Source organism: Heteronotia binoei, chromosome 16, assembly GCF_032191835.1.
Source record: "Heteronotia binoei isolate CCM8104 ecotype False Entrance Well chromosome 16, APGP_CSIRO_Hbin_v1, whole genome shotgun sequence".
NCBI classification, from domain to species: domain Eukaryota; kingdom Metazoa; phylum Chordata; class Lepidosauria; order Squamata; family Gekkonidae; genus Heteronotia; species Heteronotia binoei.
Window position 1 is genome coordinate 1,644,587 of NC_083238.1, and position 14,225 is coordinate 1,658,811.

At 42.9% G+C, this 14,225-nt stretch overlaps 2 protein-coding genes across 4 annotated transcripts in view; one reads left to right on the plus strand and one right to left on the minus strand.

The window, feature by feature from the left end:
* Positions 1 to 8,668, plus strand: part of RAB3GAP1 (RAB3 GTPase activating protein catalytic subunit 1) — an 84,840-nt gene extending 76,172 nt beyond the window's left edge. Inside the window, exons 24-25 of one of the 3 annotated variants that reach the window (XM_060257118.1) lie at positions 6,357 to 6,377; positions 7,648 to 8,668. In XM_060257118.1, the coding sequence (XP_060113101.1) occupies positions 6,357 to 6,377; positions 7,648 to 7,890 (264 nt within the window). In that variant the 3' untranslated portion in view covers positions 7,891 to 8,668. The remainder of the gene's footprint in view (positions 1 to 6,356; positions 6,378 to 7,647) is intronic. The other 2 variants (XM_060257120.1, XM_060257119.1) reach the window with 2 other exon arrangements.
* A 315-nt stretch (positions 8,669 to 8,983) lies between these two features.
* Positions 8,984 to 14,225, minus strand: part of ZRANB3 (zinc finger RANBP2-type containing 3) — a 208,443-nt gene continuing 203,201 nt past the window's right edge. The window contains exons 20-21 of the mRNA XM_060257117.1: positions 10,881 to 11,012; positions 8,984 to 9,340 (exon numbers count right to left, since the gene is read on the minus strand). Of these exons, the coding sequence (XP_060113100.1) occupies positions 9,242 to 9,340; positions 10,881 to 11,012 (231 nt within the window). The 3' untranslated portion in view covers positions 8,984 to 9,241. The remainder of the gene's footprint in view (positions 9,341 to 10,880; positions 11,013 to 14,225) is intronic.

Sequence of the window (14,225 nt, forward strand, 5' to 3'; positions counted from 1 at the left end):
TCGCCCCATACAGGTGGAGTAATTTGCTACCTTCAGACCCAATGAGCCCGCCGAATAAATGCGTCAGCCTAAATTATCGAATTTCTTCCCCTCCTTATCCGGGGGTGTAGCATGTGTCTTCCTTGCCTTTGAAGACAATGCCACCACCACCGAATTTGGTTTGGGGTGATTGAAAAGGAAGTCCGCTGTGGACTCTTGTATCCGGTACATGAGATCAAGCCTGCGTGACGAGATGGGCGTGGACGCAGGCTTGTCCCACGAAGCTTTAGCTGTATGGAGCATAACTGTTGTCAGAGGGAGGGCTATTGCTGTTGACGTATCCCTCTGTACAATGTCGAAGACACTGTCACTATTGGTTGGGGCTGTACCGTTGGGAGGGACAGGGACTGAGCCATTCTTTTAATCAAGTCCCCGTATGACTTTAGGTCCTCCGAGGGCGATATAGGTTGTTCCTCGGTAATCTTGTGGGACGGCGAGTGTTCCTCAGGTGACTCTTGAGTTGAGCCTTCAACCGATCTCGGAGAGCTTGCTGGGGATTCCAAGTGTTCCGAGGATGCCAAAGGCCGCTCCCGACCTTGCTCTGGGGTTGCCACCTCCTCCGAGGCCGAGCGGCGTGGGGACCGTTGTTTCTTAGGCGGCTCCTCTACTGGAGGTTTCGATACCGATGCTGATGCTTGGCGTTTCTGGGGCCTGTAGGATGTCCTTGATCGGCAGGATGCCTCAGAATGCTGGTCCCACTCGGTCTGGCGTGGGTGGAACCACGGGAACACCGACGGCATCAGATACGAGCCATACAAATATTGCCATTGGCGTTGGTCCCATGGCAATGGTGGTGGTGCCCGACGAGATGGGGAGCCGTCGTCCGAGCGCCTTCTAGGCGAGCGATCATAGGGAGATCTGTCCTTAGCTGGTTTGTGGGGACCGCGGTGATGCCGAGGGCTCCGGGACCAATCTCGCTGCATGATCTCAGATCGATCACGTCTCACAGACCCACGTTTTGGGCTGCCAAGGCGCTCCTGACATAGACTCTTCAATCGGCCTTGATGAGGGCTGTCGAATCGATCCCGAGGGCTTTCCCCCTTAACGTCGACAGGGTCCGGGGTGCTGTCTTCCGCTCCCGACCTTTGCACCAGCTCCAGGTCTCGGTCCGAGTCTGATGAGATGGCGATCTGTGTCGACATCGACTCTAACATCAGAGGACTTAACCGACGGCGTGGTGATGCAAACAGCTTCAGCGGCGGGACCGCCAACACCGTCGGGTCCGATGGCGACTTTGGCGAGGCATGAGCGGTCTTGCTGTGTCTCAGCTTTTCCGCTTTTTTCTTTTTGCTTCGGCTCCAAGGAAGCTGCTTTGTCTTCCTTAGACCTCTTTGCTGGTGTGGAGGCATCAGAGGTCGAAGCCGAGCCCGCTCTTTTATTGGGGCGATCGGTGTCGGAGGAAGGTTTGTCGGCATCAAAGATTTTGGTGCGCGATCCAACTGAGCCGCCATTTTGCGAGGGGACAGCGCCTGCTCCATCAGTGCGGTGGCAAGGCAGGCCACTTGATTCTTTCTCGTCTGCCTCAAGAACCTTGTGCAATGGGCGCACGAGTCCGGCTTGTGTGCCTCTCCCAGGCAAAGCAGACAAAGAGTGTGGCCGTCTGGTGGGGCGATTTTGCTGCCACACTTCCCACACCGTTTAAAAAATCCATGCGCGGAAGAGTGGAGGGGGTGAGGGGGGGAGGGGGTGTGTGGAAAGGGGAACTGGGAAAGTAAGGAAAAATAACAAACACCGCTTTCCTTCCTCCCCACTCACAAGCGATACAGCGAAGCGAAGATCGAACAGTCTCTAAGAAGTTTTTTACGGAAATCCGGAAAAACCGCTAAGAAGAAATCCACCGACCGTAGTGAAGATCGACTGATCTCAGCAGCAGTCAGAAGAGAACTGGCGGGATGTCCGCTCCTGTCCGGGTGCGCATGCGCGGGAAGGCGGCTGGGCATGCGCACTGGGACGGGGGCGCAGAAATCCGCAGCTTTGAAGTTACCAATCGTGATCGTCGCCGGCGCCTTCTCCTATCAGTGTGATGCACAGAGACCATGAAGAAGATACTACAGTATCATGGGCAGATAGACTGGCAATTTTAAAAACATTTGCTGTCCCTAAATTTCTTTATCTTATCCGGACAATACCTATGGAAATTCCAGAATCTATATTGGCAAAATGGCAAAAATCTTTTAATAATTTCTTCTGGGAGGGGAAAAAACCGAGGATTCGCTTCCATATCTTATGTAGACCTATTAAAAAGGGAGGTCTTTAAATGCCCAATTTCAAATTCTACTATTGGGCTGCTCAAATCGCCCAGTTGATAAAACTCTTGCAAGCTTATCCAGATGATAAATGGATGGCTATAGAATCTGCCTATACGTCACCTTTTCCAATGCCAGGAACAATATGGTCAAACCCAAATTTTAGATGTCATACAGTTGCTGCAAACCCAATTTTGAGTAATACTCTTAAAATCTGGGACAGATTCAGGAAGAAATTAACTTCCCCACTTTCACCTGTGTTGAGTGTTTTAAATCTACATTGGTTTCCTCAAGGTAGTGATTTTAAGTCTCTCTTATCATGGCAGTGGGCAGTGCTTTAAAGATAAAGCAGTGTTAACTAAGGAAGAGGTGGAATCAAATTATACAAGACTGTTCATTGGTTTCAATATCTTCAAATTCGTAATATCATGTTAGAAATTAACCCCAGGAAACTCACCCTTAAACCTTTGATTGCTTTTGAGACCATTATAAATAATTATGGTTCCAAAACAAGATGTCTCCTCTCTTGCATATCTATAAAACTATTTTGGACACTTAGCTGTCATCGCCTCCATTATATGTAAGTAAATGGGCAAAAATCCTCCCAACAGAATTGTCTTTAGATGACTAGGATGAGATATTGCGGTCTCCATATAGCATTGGAAAAAGTACAGAAAAGGGCAACTAGAATGATTAAAGGTTTTGAACACTTTCCCTATGAAGAAAGGTTAAAACGCTTGGGGCTCTTTAGCTTGGAGAAACGTCGACTACGGGGTGACATGATAGAGGTTTACAAGATTATGCATGGGATAGAGAAAGAAGTACTTTTCTCCCTTTCTCACAATTCAAGAACTCGTGGGCATTCAATGAAATTGCTGAGCAGTCAGGTTAAAACGGATAGAAGGAAGTACTTCTTCACCCAAAGGGTGATTAACATGTGGAATTCACTGCCACAGGAGGTGGTGGCAGCTACAAGCATAGCCAGCTTCAAGAGGGGGTTGGATAAAAATATGAAGCAGAGGTCCATCAGTGGCTATTAGCCACAGTGTGTGTGTGTGTATGTATAATTTATCTTAAGTCTTTAGTATCGAAACCCAATTTTTTAAACATATAGTGAATTGGTATACGACACCCAGCTGACTTCATCGGATTGATACAAACCATTCCCCTTTATTTTTGGGAAAAATGTAGTCAGTTGGGAATGTACTTTGATCTGTGGTGAGAGTGTCAGGAGGTGGCATCTTTTTGGTCAGAAGTCAGGATTTGAATTGCAGAATGGACAGGGGTGAACATCCCTTTCAGTCTGGAATTTCTGCTTTTAGCTCACTGGCCAGATATCTCGATGCTAAAATCCAAGAGAGATTGTATTTCCCAGCTACTGCTACTAATAATAATAATAAATTTATTTTTATATCCCGCCCTCCCCCGCCAAAGGCAGGCTCAGGGCAGCTAATACGACACGGTATATACCGTGATTACAGTAAAATACAATATTATTGCAAACAATTGGACAGTTAAAACAAATAAATTACATTCATAAGTTAAATTAAAATTAATCAGCAGTTAAACCGTTATAAAATCTAAATTTCAGTTTCAGTGCTACAATTCAGTTGTATATATAAGGCTAGTTGTCATTTCCCGGGGTTTCATCCTAACGCGAGCTCGAAGAGGGCAGTTTTGCAAGCCCTGCGGAACTGATTTAGGTCCCGCAGGGCTCGCACCTCTTCTGGAAGTTGATTCCACCATTGGGGAGCCATTGTTGAGAAGGCTTGCTCCCTCGTTGATTTCAATCCCTTGGTCCAGGGACTTTTAAAAGGTTTTGAGAGCTAGATCTCAGTGCTCTCTGAGGAACATATGGGGAGAGGCGGTCCCTAAGGTAGGCAGGTCCTCGGCCATATAGGGCTTTAAAGGTAATAACCAGCACCTTATAGCAGACTCGGTACACAATTGGCAGCCAGTGCAGATCCTGCAGCACAGGCTGCACATGTTCCCACCGAGGTAGTCCCACTAACAGCCTGGCCGCTGCATTCTGCACTAGCTGCAGTTTCTGCATTCGGTATAAGGGCAGCCCCATGTAGAGGGCGTTACAGTAGTCTAGCCTCGAGGTGACCGTTGCATGGATCACAGTTGCCAGGTCTCTATGTTCCAGGAAGGGGGCCAACTGCCTCGCCCTCCTAAGGTGGAAGAAGGTGGATTTAGCGGTGGCAGCTATCTGGGCCTCCATTGTCAAGGAAGGCTCCAGTAGCACTCCCAAGCTCTTGACCCTGCGCACTGGAATCAGTGACGCACCGTCAAAGGCTGGTAGGGAGATCTCCCCTCCTGGCCCGTCGCGACCTACGCAAAGGACCTCCGTCTTCGCTGGATTCAGCTTCAGCCCACTCAGCCTGATCCAATCCACCATGGCTTGCAAGGCACGGTCCAGATTTATAGGGACGTCGTCAGTCCGGCCGTCCATCAATAGATAAAGCTGGGTGTCATCAGCATACTGGTGACAACCCAGCCCGTACCTCCGGACAATCTGGGCAACGGGACGCATGTAGATGTTAAATAACATCGGGGACAGAACTGCCCCCTGAGGCACCCCACAGTTAAGTGGGTGTCTCTGGGACAGCTCTCCTCCAATTGCCACCCTTTGTCCCCGATCTTCGAGGAAGGAGGAGAGCCACTGTAAGGCTAGCCCCCGAATTCCTACATCGGCGAGGCGGCGGGTCAGCAGCCGGTGGTCGACCATATCGAACGCCGCCGACAGGTCTAACAACAGCAATACTGCCGATCCAGATGTCGCCGGAGGTCATCCATGAGGGCGACCAGAACTGTCTCCGTCCCATGGCCCGGGCGAAAGCCGGACTGATAAGGATCTAAGGTGGAAGCGTCATCCAGGAAATCCTGCAACTGCAACGCTACAGCCCTCTCTATAATTTTGCCCCAAAAGGGCAGATTTGAGACCGGCCGGTAATGAGCCAATTCGGCCGGATCTGATGTAGCCTTTTTCAGGAGAGGGCGGACCACTGCCTCCTTCAGGGGTGTTGGAAAGAGACCCTCTGAAAGAGATCTATTTACGATGTCCCGTATAGGACATCGTAGCTCCTCCTGGCAAGCCTTAATTAGCCAGGAGGGGCATGGGTCCAGCTACTAGCAGCTGCCAGACATATCATTGCTTCCTGATGGAAAGATTCAGCTAAACTTACATTCGAAACATGGTACGACAGAATTTGGGAAACTTTCATTATGTCTCAAATTACTCAAAATGTATTCTTTTTAGGAGACTCTTTATTATCGACAACTAATTATATGCAATACTATTGGAATCCAGTTATTGGTTATCTTAAATCCAACAATGTTCTACCAAATCGATCAGATTATAATATATGTTTGTTTACATAATTGTGTTTATTCTATCCCTTACCAGTATTTTAAACACTGATATTAGACTAAGGATCATTAGCTATTCAGGAAACTTAAAATGTAAACTTGAGAAAGATGGAGTCATCAATATATTAATATGTAACTTCCTTTGTAACTTTGTTTGAATGTTGATTTATGGATACGTTTGTTGATCTCACACACTAATTGTTTGTAATGCTTGGAATGAAACCCCTTATGTTTGTTATATTTGTTATGCCAGTTAAGTTTTTTAAAATTCAATAAAATTTAAATTGGAAAAAAGAACAAACATGTTTATCTACATTTCTATTGGTTTGTGAAGATTTTCAGCTATTACTAAGCTTTATAAAACCTAGAATCATAGCCATTGCAGATGGAGAACTTCTGTGTGCCCACTGAAGGTGCTGGATCAGGCATGTTTAGAAAGTTGCATATATTGAGTAGGCAAAACTTGGATTGATTTATTAAGCTGATGTCATTTTCTATGTACCAGTTGTGTGTCAGTGTATGTCACATTTGCTATGTTCTCTGAGTGTGTCACATAGTATCCTTGACAGAAACATACTTCTTAAATTCAGGACACATTGCCTTTAAAGCAGAGCATTTTAAAACCTCTGTCTAACCTCATGTGAGTCATTTCTGACTTGCCTTTTTTCTATCTTTTATCACTGGTGTGCTCTTATTCAGCTGACTGAATCTTCTGAGGAGGTAACTAGATTTTTTCCTCATTTTCTAGTCATCTACTTAACTTCATATTAGGTGCATTAAAATGAATGCTCTAGCTAGTTTCGTACAATAACTTGATTTGACCAGTACTGCTCATTTGCACATTCAAATGGCTACAGTAATTTATTCTTTCCAACTTCAAATGATGCTTTTTAAAGTGCTAGGTTTTGAAATAAGTTGTGCAAAAACTGGAACTTTAAGGCTGAAAAACTGGAACTTTAAGTGGGTATATAATCAGAACTTGAGAAGTTTTTGAAGTTGGAATTATTGTCCTGAAGTACATTTGATGTATACAACGAGCAGTTTTTTAAGCTTGCAAAGCATTTAGTACAGGCATTCTATAACCTACCCAAACTACCCCAAACCCTTTTTTGGATGCCCATTGTGGAAAATGTGGTCTGTCTGAATATTGTTAGTTTGTCTGAATAAGCAGTTTCCTGATAAAATGCTTGCATAAACAGGTCTGCCATAGTTGTGAAACAGTTGTCAACTAATTACCCAATCACTTTGCAAGAAAATCAACTTTTTATTTTTGCATGGAGCTGCTTTCTGAAATAAGCTCACTAGTTGTGCATTCACCTTCTCTCACTTGGTGCTAGTCTAGAGTGGACTCTCAATGGCTAACCTGAAACAAATGGGAAAATGCCATAGCATGTAATTTGCATGCATCAGATCCCAGGTTCAGTCTCTAGTTAAAATCTCAGCAGGATGTGGAGGGACCACTGCCAGTGACAACTACTTGATGAGGTTTTGAAGGCAGTACAAGTCCAGCCTCCATTAATATTACTTTCTGTAATACTGACCAAAATATTGGCAAATTAAACACACTTTTAAGTTGGTGTAATTTGCTGGAATCTCAGTATGATAATGATGCTTTAAGTTTAATGTTATATTAAAAAGTTTTTCTGGGTGGAGGCTAAAGCACTTTCAAAGCCCAGTTCTGGCAGCTGGCAGTGGTCTAGGTTGTGTTCCATTGTGTAAGGTTGCCTGGTGATAAGGTCCCTATATTGCAGAAGCAAAAGAGGCTCTAAAACTGAAGAATGTAATTTTCCCTTAAAGTTTAGAAATGCAATAAATACTGTTATCACTGTCATGTTAATTTGTCTTGCATATATGTAAATGTAGTGTTATTTGTAAACATTTAGGGCTTGCTATATTTAGCCATGTTGCAATTGTGTCTCAGTTACCATGGAGTTCTCCACTGTAAACTTTTATGAAGGCTTTTCTCATTAGGCTTCTGAATTCTTTTTAGGTAGTCACAATGCTGCCACTTGATGAAGAGCTGAAGAGGTCTGGCTCCTCAGATGAGAAGCGATTGAATTCAGGATCAGTTGCAGATTTTCCATCACCTGCAGGGCGTGAGGTTATTTTACGCACAATCATTCCTCGGCCTGCCCCTTATTCTAAACCTCTGCCACAGCGAATGTACAGTGTACTTACAAAAGAGGACTTCCGACTTGCTGGTGCCTTCTCATCAGATACAACATTCTTCTGATGTTACTGTATACCCCATTGCACTTTGCATCTTGTGGTGGTGGAATATAGTAGCCCTGTTTTGCTGTGAAAGGGTGTGTCCTGATAAATGCAGTTTCAGATATTAGGATACTATCGTAATTCGTGATCAGCTTCCTCAGAAGCTTGGCACTTTAGTGCCTGTGCTGAATACTGTCTTTGTCACAAGGAATACATTAATGATGTTTTGCAGAACTATAAAATGATTGTTTCTGTTTAACTCCCTTGTCTAATTATAGCTATGACATCGAGTTTTGTAAATACTTTTTGTGGGATGTTGGGAACGGGATTGCTGCTTTGCATTATTGAGCTTTTTCTGATGGAGGCAGTTTGCCGACAGTGAACAACATATGATAGGACTACATTACTATCAAGTGTACAATTTAAGTGCTTTTGCAACTTGTATTCTAGTACTAGGTTTAAAAAACCAATTCAAGTTTATAAAGCAGTGCACTAGTGATGCTGACATAATTAGATTAAAGCTGTGTAAAACTCCAGTAAAACAGCTTTTACAATGCAACTAATACCCGTGTGTTTTATTGAAGCTGGCCAAAAATTAACCTTGCACTAGCTACTGTGAGTAAAAACAAATAGTCATGAAGGGCTTCAGGCTACCACAAGTGTTTACCTTTCCATAGTGTCATCATGCAAACATTTGCTTGTTTATGTATGTACTAACGTATAAGTAAATGATTATTATTATTATTATTATTTAATTTAAATAATCGCTGTCAACATTAAAACAGGAATTGGTTACTTTACTTTTGCTTGCTGCAAAAATTACTTTGGTAAATGATTATTTTAACGAACTGATGCAACTTGCTCTAGTTTTGTCAGGAGTTGTCTATCTACTGTACTCCGAAATGGCTATTTAGTTTAGGCATGAGGTAAAGGATGGAGTCTGAATAGCAACATAGTACTTCTTTTGGAAACTTGATTTCATCGAATGGATAAATAATGTTCATGAGTGTCATTAATAGCTAAAAAATTGTAATTCCATACAAGTTCAGAATTTCTGATGATACCATCCACATGGCTTGCAAAGTGGCCTGCGCTTATAGCAATAAAGCGATAGATATTAGGCTATAGCCTAACATGTTGGTTTTAATGTATTTACAAATTTTAAAGAATAAACAAACCCAAGAAACTACAAAATTAAGAACCCAAACCACTTTATATTAACTGTTAATCTGCATCTAAATGTGAAACTGATGCACAAAAACATCAGTACAGAACAGTGATCCTTATTTCGGAAATTCAATAGCATGTTAGGGTATATGATTTATATTAAAATGTTTGTGGTGTATACAACCCTTAATATACAGTGACTGACTTTATAGTTTCACAAAGAATCTAGTGATGTCAGACCCATATTTTGAAGCTAGACTGTGTCTCTTCAGTTGACTTCTTTCCTTTGCTTGTTTTGCTGTTCTCTGCAGAAAAAAGTACTCTGTTAAAACATGGGGATTAGGTAGTTATGCTCAGACTTCTTTTGTTTACTACCATATTAATGTATAAGAGAAAATGCAACACAAAGTAACTATTCAATTTTTTAAAGCAAACCTGTCAGGAAAATAGATTAGAATTTAGGTCAAACCATGTGTAGTTACTATATAAGCAGACTGTCTTGCACTATCCCTTAGTAGCTCATATACTAATGGAGCTTTCATCAAAGTAAGCTGCCTTACAATGTGAGACAACTGCTTTGGTCACCGCACCTCAAAAAGGATATTATAGCATTGGAAAAAGTGCAGAAAAGGGCAACTAAAATGATTAAAGGATTGCAACACATTCTTTATGAAGAAAGGTTAAAACGCTTGGGGCTCTTTAGCTTAGAGAAAGGTTGACTGAGGGGTGACAAGATAGAGGTTTACAAGATTATGCATGGGATAAAGAAGGTAGGGAAAGAAATACTTTTCTCCCTTTCTCACAATACAAGTACTTGTTGATGCTCAGTGAAATTGCTGAGAAGTCAGGTTAGAACAGATTAAAGGAAGTCCTTCACCCAAAACACATGGAATTCACTGCCACAGGAGGTGGCGGCAGCTACAAGCATAGATGGCTTCAAGAGGGGATTGGATAAACATTCGGAGCAGAAGTCCATCAGTGGCTATTACCCACAGCATATTGTTGGACACAATGTACTGCCTGGGGCAGTGATTATCTGTATTCTTGGTGCTTGTGGGGGGGGGACAACAGTGGGAGGGCTTCTAGTGTTCTGGCCCCACTGACAGACCTCCTAGGTGTTTTTGTTTTGTTTTGTGGCCACTGTGTGACACAGAATGTTGGACTGGATGGGCCATTGGCCTGATCCAACAGGGCTTCTCTTATGTTCTCTATGAAGGTCAGTATTGTCTTCTCTTACTGGTAGCAGCTGTTCATGGTCTCAACTAAAGTCTTTCAGACTTATCATCAGATCCTTGTAATCAGAGATGCCAGGGCCTAAGCCTGGAACTTTTCCCTACAAAGCAAATGTTCTGCCACTGAATCATGGCCTGTCTCCTCAAATAGATGATTTTAGCCATCTGTTCATGATGTAGTGAGTCCCGTGGCACAGAGTGGTAAAGCTGTAGTACTGCAGTCTGAGTCTTCTGCTGACGACCTGAGTTCAATCCCAACTTCGCCTGGTTCAGGTAGCCGGCTCTAGGTTGACTCAGCCTTCCATCCTTCTGAGGTCGGTAAAATGAGTACCCAGCTTGCTGGGGGAAAGCGTAATGACCGGGGAAGGCAATGGCAAACCACCCCGTAAAAAGTCTGCCGTGAAAACGTTGTGAAAGCAGCATCACCCCAGAGTCAGAAACAACTTGTGCTTGCACAGGGGACCTTTCCTTTCCTTTCCTCATGATGTACACAACCCCTACCTAGTCATTTTAAGATGAACTCAAAGTTTCCCTAGCAGCAATTTAATATACAAGAAAGGTAGTAAAATTGCACCACCCATTTCTCTCATTGTAACATTTAATTTGTACTCACCTCTTTGTGACAAACTGTACATAGCGTCTGAAGGTTTTCTAGAGAACACTGTCCTCCCCCACTATAAACTGGCTTGATATGATCCACCTGCCAGAAGTGACCTTCAGTTGGGTTCAAGATAATTTCATTCAACTGCAATAAAATACTGAGGATGAGTTGCTAAAGCTCTGACATTCAATCTTGTGTACATGCAAGCTTAACAGGAAATATTTCCTTGGTTCAGTTCATTTGAAACTTGTGAGTTATTCAGTGGACAGGTACCACCAGCTCCACTTCAGTTGTGGTGTCATTAGCTTTAAAAACAGACCCCAGCCTTCCAGAAAGGTTCCCCAAAGGGAATAATGGAGCTCAGCATGCTCTCTGGTTGAGCCAGAGTTATACTCAGACTTAACATACTGCCCCCCCAAGCTGCTTCTACAGCCTTCTTAGAGCACTTCTGATGAAATGTTTTTGGCTCCCTTATATCCAAGGTTTTTAACAAATTATGGAGACTGCAAAAGCAAGGAGGACCACTGAAAGCATTACCAAAATTCCTTAATCCAGTTACCCTCCTGAACACCAGAGAGCTGTAACATGCTAAGTGGTGGGGAAAGTCTCCTTTTGAAGCCTAATAGACATTTAATAACTTGGGACTCATAAAAATATTGTTCTGAGCATGCACTTGCATATATTTAAAAGGTCTCTAAACCTCCCTATGCTCTGATTCTGGCTGAATCAGCAATACCAATATTGCTTTATGCTGATGATGCAGTATTGTGTTCCAGTACACTGTTAGGTTTGCACCAACTGATAAAAGCCTTTGCTGAATACTATGGACAAGAAGGCCTTAATGTCAACTATGATAAATCTAATGTCATGGTCTTTTGGAGATCATTATCTCCAAAATATATCTGGAGAACTGGCAAGCAAATATCAGAACAAGTTAATAAGTTTTGTTACTTAGGAGCAGTGTGTCAAAAAAACCCCTTGGGCTTCTGCCATTGAAGGCACTCTCTATTGTTGCTATTAAACCATTTGGTGTTTCCATTTGGATGTTCTTTAGTTTTTCACCCCTTTTCTCTCCCCCCCTCCCCCACCACGCTCCAACATTTGGAATCTCCCTCATGTCCTGGGAAAATTCCAAACGGGCAGCCCTGCTGGTCTGAAGCAGCTGAACAAAGCAGGAGTCAAGTGCACCTTTAAGACCAAGTTTTATTGAGAACGTAAGCTTTTTGTGTGCTCTCTAAGCACACTTCATGAGACGAGAGGATCATCGTCTGATGAAGTGTGCTTAGAGAGCACACGAAAGCTTGCGTTCTCAATAAAACTTGGTTGGTCTTAAAGGTGCACTTGACTCCTGCTTTGTCCTGAGAAAGTGATAACCCCGCAGGAATCATGCTTCGGTGTGAACAGTGGGAGTCTGGAACTATTCACCTCCTCATGTGTTAGCTTCCCTTTAATCTAGCGGTTGGGCCAGACTTCCTCGCTAACCCTTGTCTCTTTGATATGTATTCTCATTTAGCTGAAAATGAAAGTAGAGTTTTAAGATCATGACTGGGAGGGAGGGGAGTAGTTCAGGTATTTTAATGTGTCTTGTCTTTAGTTGGGCATTCTTTGCAAATAGCGGATCAGACCACCTCTAATGAATCATAATAAAAGATTATTCTAAACCAAAGAACTTTGTGTGAGCATTACTTGCAAGTCTTACAATGTGTTCCCTCTAAACTGAGTGAGTGTGAGCTAGCTCATAGTTTTTTAGCCTCTGGCTCACACATTTTTGCCTTAGCTCAGGAAGGATGGCCCCAGATCAAACTAATTCATGCAACAGCCAAATCACTCGTTCACAACTTTAATGCATGTAGCTCATGAAGTAGAATTTTTGCTCACAAAACTCCATAATTTAGAGAGAGCATTGCTTAGGGGTCTACTTAAAGACAAACTTGCAGTGGAAGATCCATCTTAGAAATACTAAGGAAAAGACCCTGATACAAAACTTACTCATTTTATTTTTACAGTAAGGGCAGGCAATATCCTCCTGTTGCAGTCACAGTAATTCCAAGGTATTAACATAATTTTTGAGTGCTCTGGTTTGGATAGAAGCTTGTCAAGAAACACTGGGCCACCCACTGACAAAATTTTTACGTAGAAGTACTGCAGTCCCTAGTTCTATAGCATGGACTGTTTTGAAATCAGAACTTGGCGTTCATTCCCTTGAAGCCAAAGCTTGGGCAGCTGGCCTTAGGATGTGGTTGAAGACTATTTGATTCAGAAAATAACAGATGTCTTTTGTTGTTAAGAAAGGACTCTTATATAAGCGAAACAACTGATAGAAACCAGGTTACCTGTGTTGGGAATTCAAATTCTGGAAATAGAGATGATGGGCTTGGAAAGAACTAGAAAGGTAATTCTGAAGCATTTATGATTTGGATTTTCTAAGCTCTCCCACTTATTTGGCTAAGCTCTCCCACTAAGCTCTCCTATCCCAGAAGTCTTGAACTGTACATTAAGTAAAGTAAGTAAGTAAGTAAATTTTATTTTTATATCCCGCCCTCCCCCGCCAGAAGGCGGGCTCAGGGCGGCTCACAGACATGCACTTGATTGCCTCAACAGAGGGCAACTTTTATGCTTGCTAGGTTAAATTCCCAAGTAATTAATGGTCATTATAAGAATCTTAAATCTTAAAGGTACCAAGAATGTGGGTGTTGGGGCTGGGCTATCTGAGATTTTACAACTGACTGCTAGAACTATTGACCACCTTTGTAAAACGATCCATTTGCTGCACCATAAAATGGATTCTATGAGCAGGATCCTAACAAATATGTCTGATAGGAAGTTCTTAAGGATGGAGTGACAAAGGTGCTTATACAGCAATCTCCTCTTCTTCCGGAGGACATTTCTACCAGACATAAGGAGCTAATAACTACAACTGGTTCACAATGGCTAGTGCTATTACCTACCAAGGTTAATTTGACTTTCTGTAAATATAATGGAAGTATCCCCCCTTGGAACTAAAAAATGCTGGTAAAAAAGCACTTAAAGGCCTTATTGGGCAACCAGTTAAAGACATTTGACTTAAAAGACCTAGAACTGTTGCCCAGAGTGCATCAGACACAGAGAGTTATACTATCCTTCTGTACTTCGGGAATCCCCTCAATCCTTCTTAGAAACAAAGGGCACTTGATGTCCAAAGAGATTTTTCCAACCTGTGTTTACATGAACACTGTTGGCTCCTCTCTGCCCGGAAGTGAGATATGAAGAAGAAAGTCACCGGCTCAGATTACGTGTGAGCCTTAAGAAGAACATAAGGGCACCAATGAGTGTTGTCAACCAGAAAGACTCTGCTGTTTGCCAAGTCTTCGCAAACAA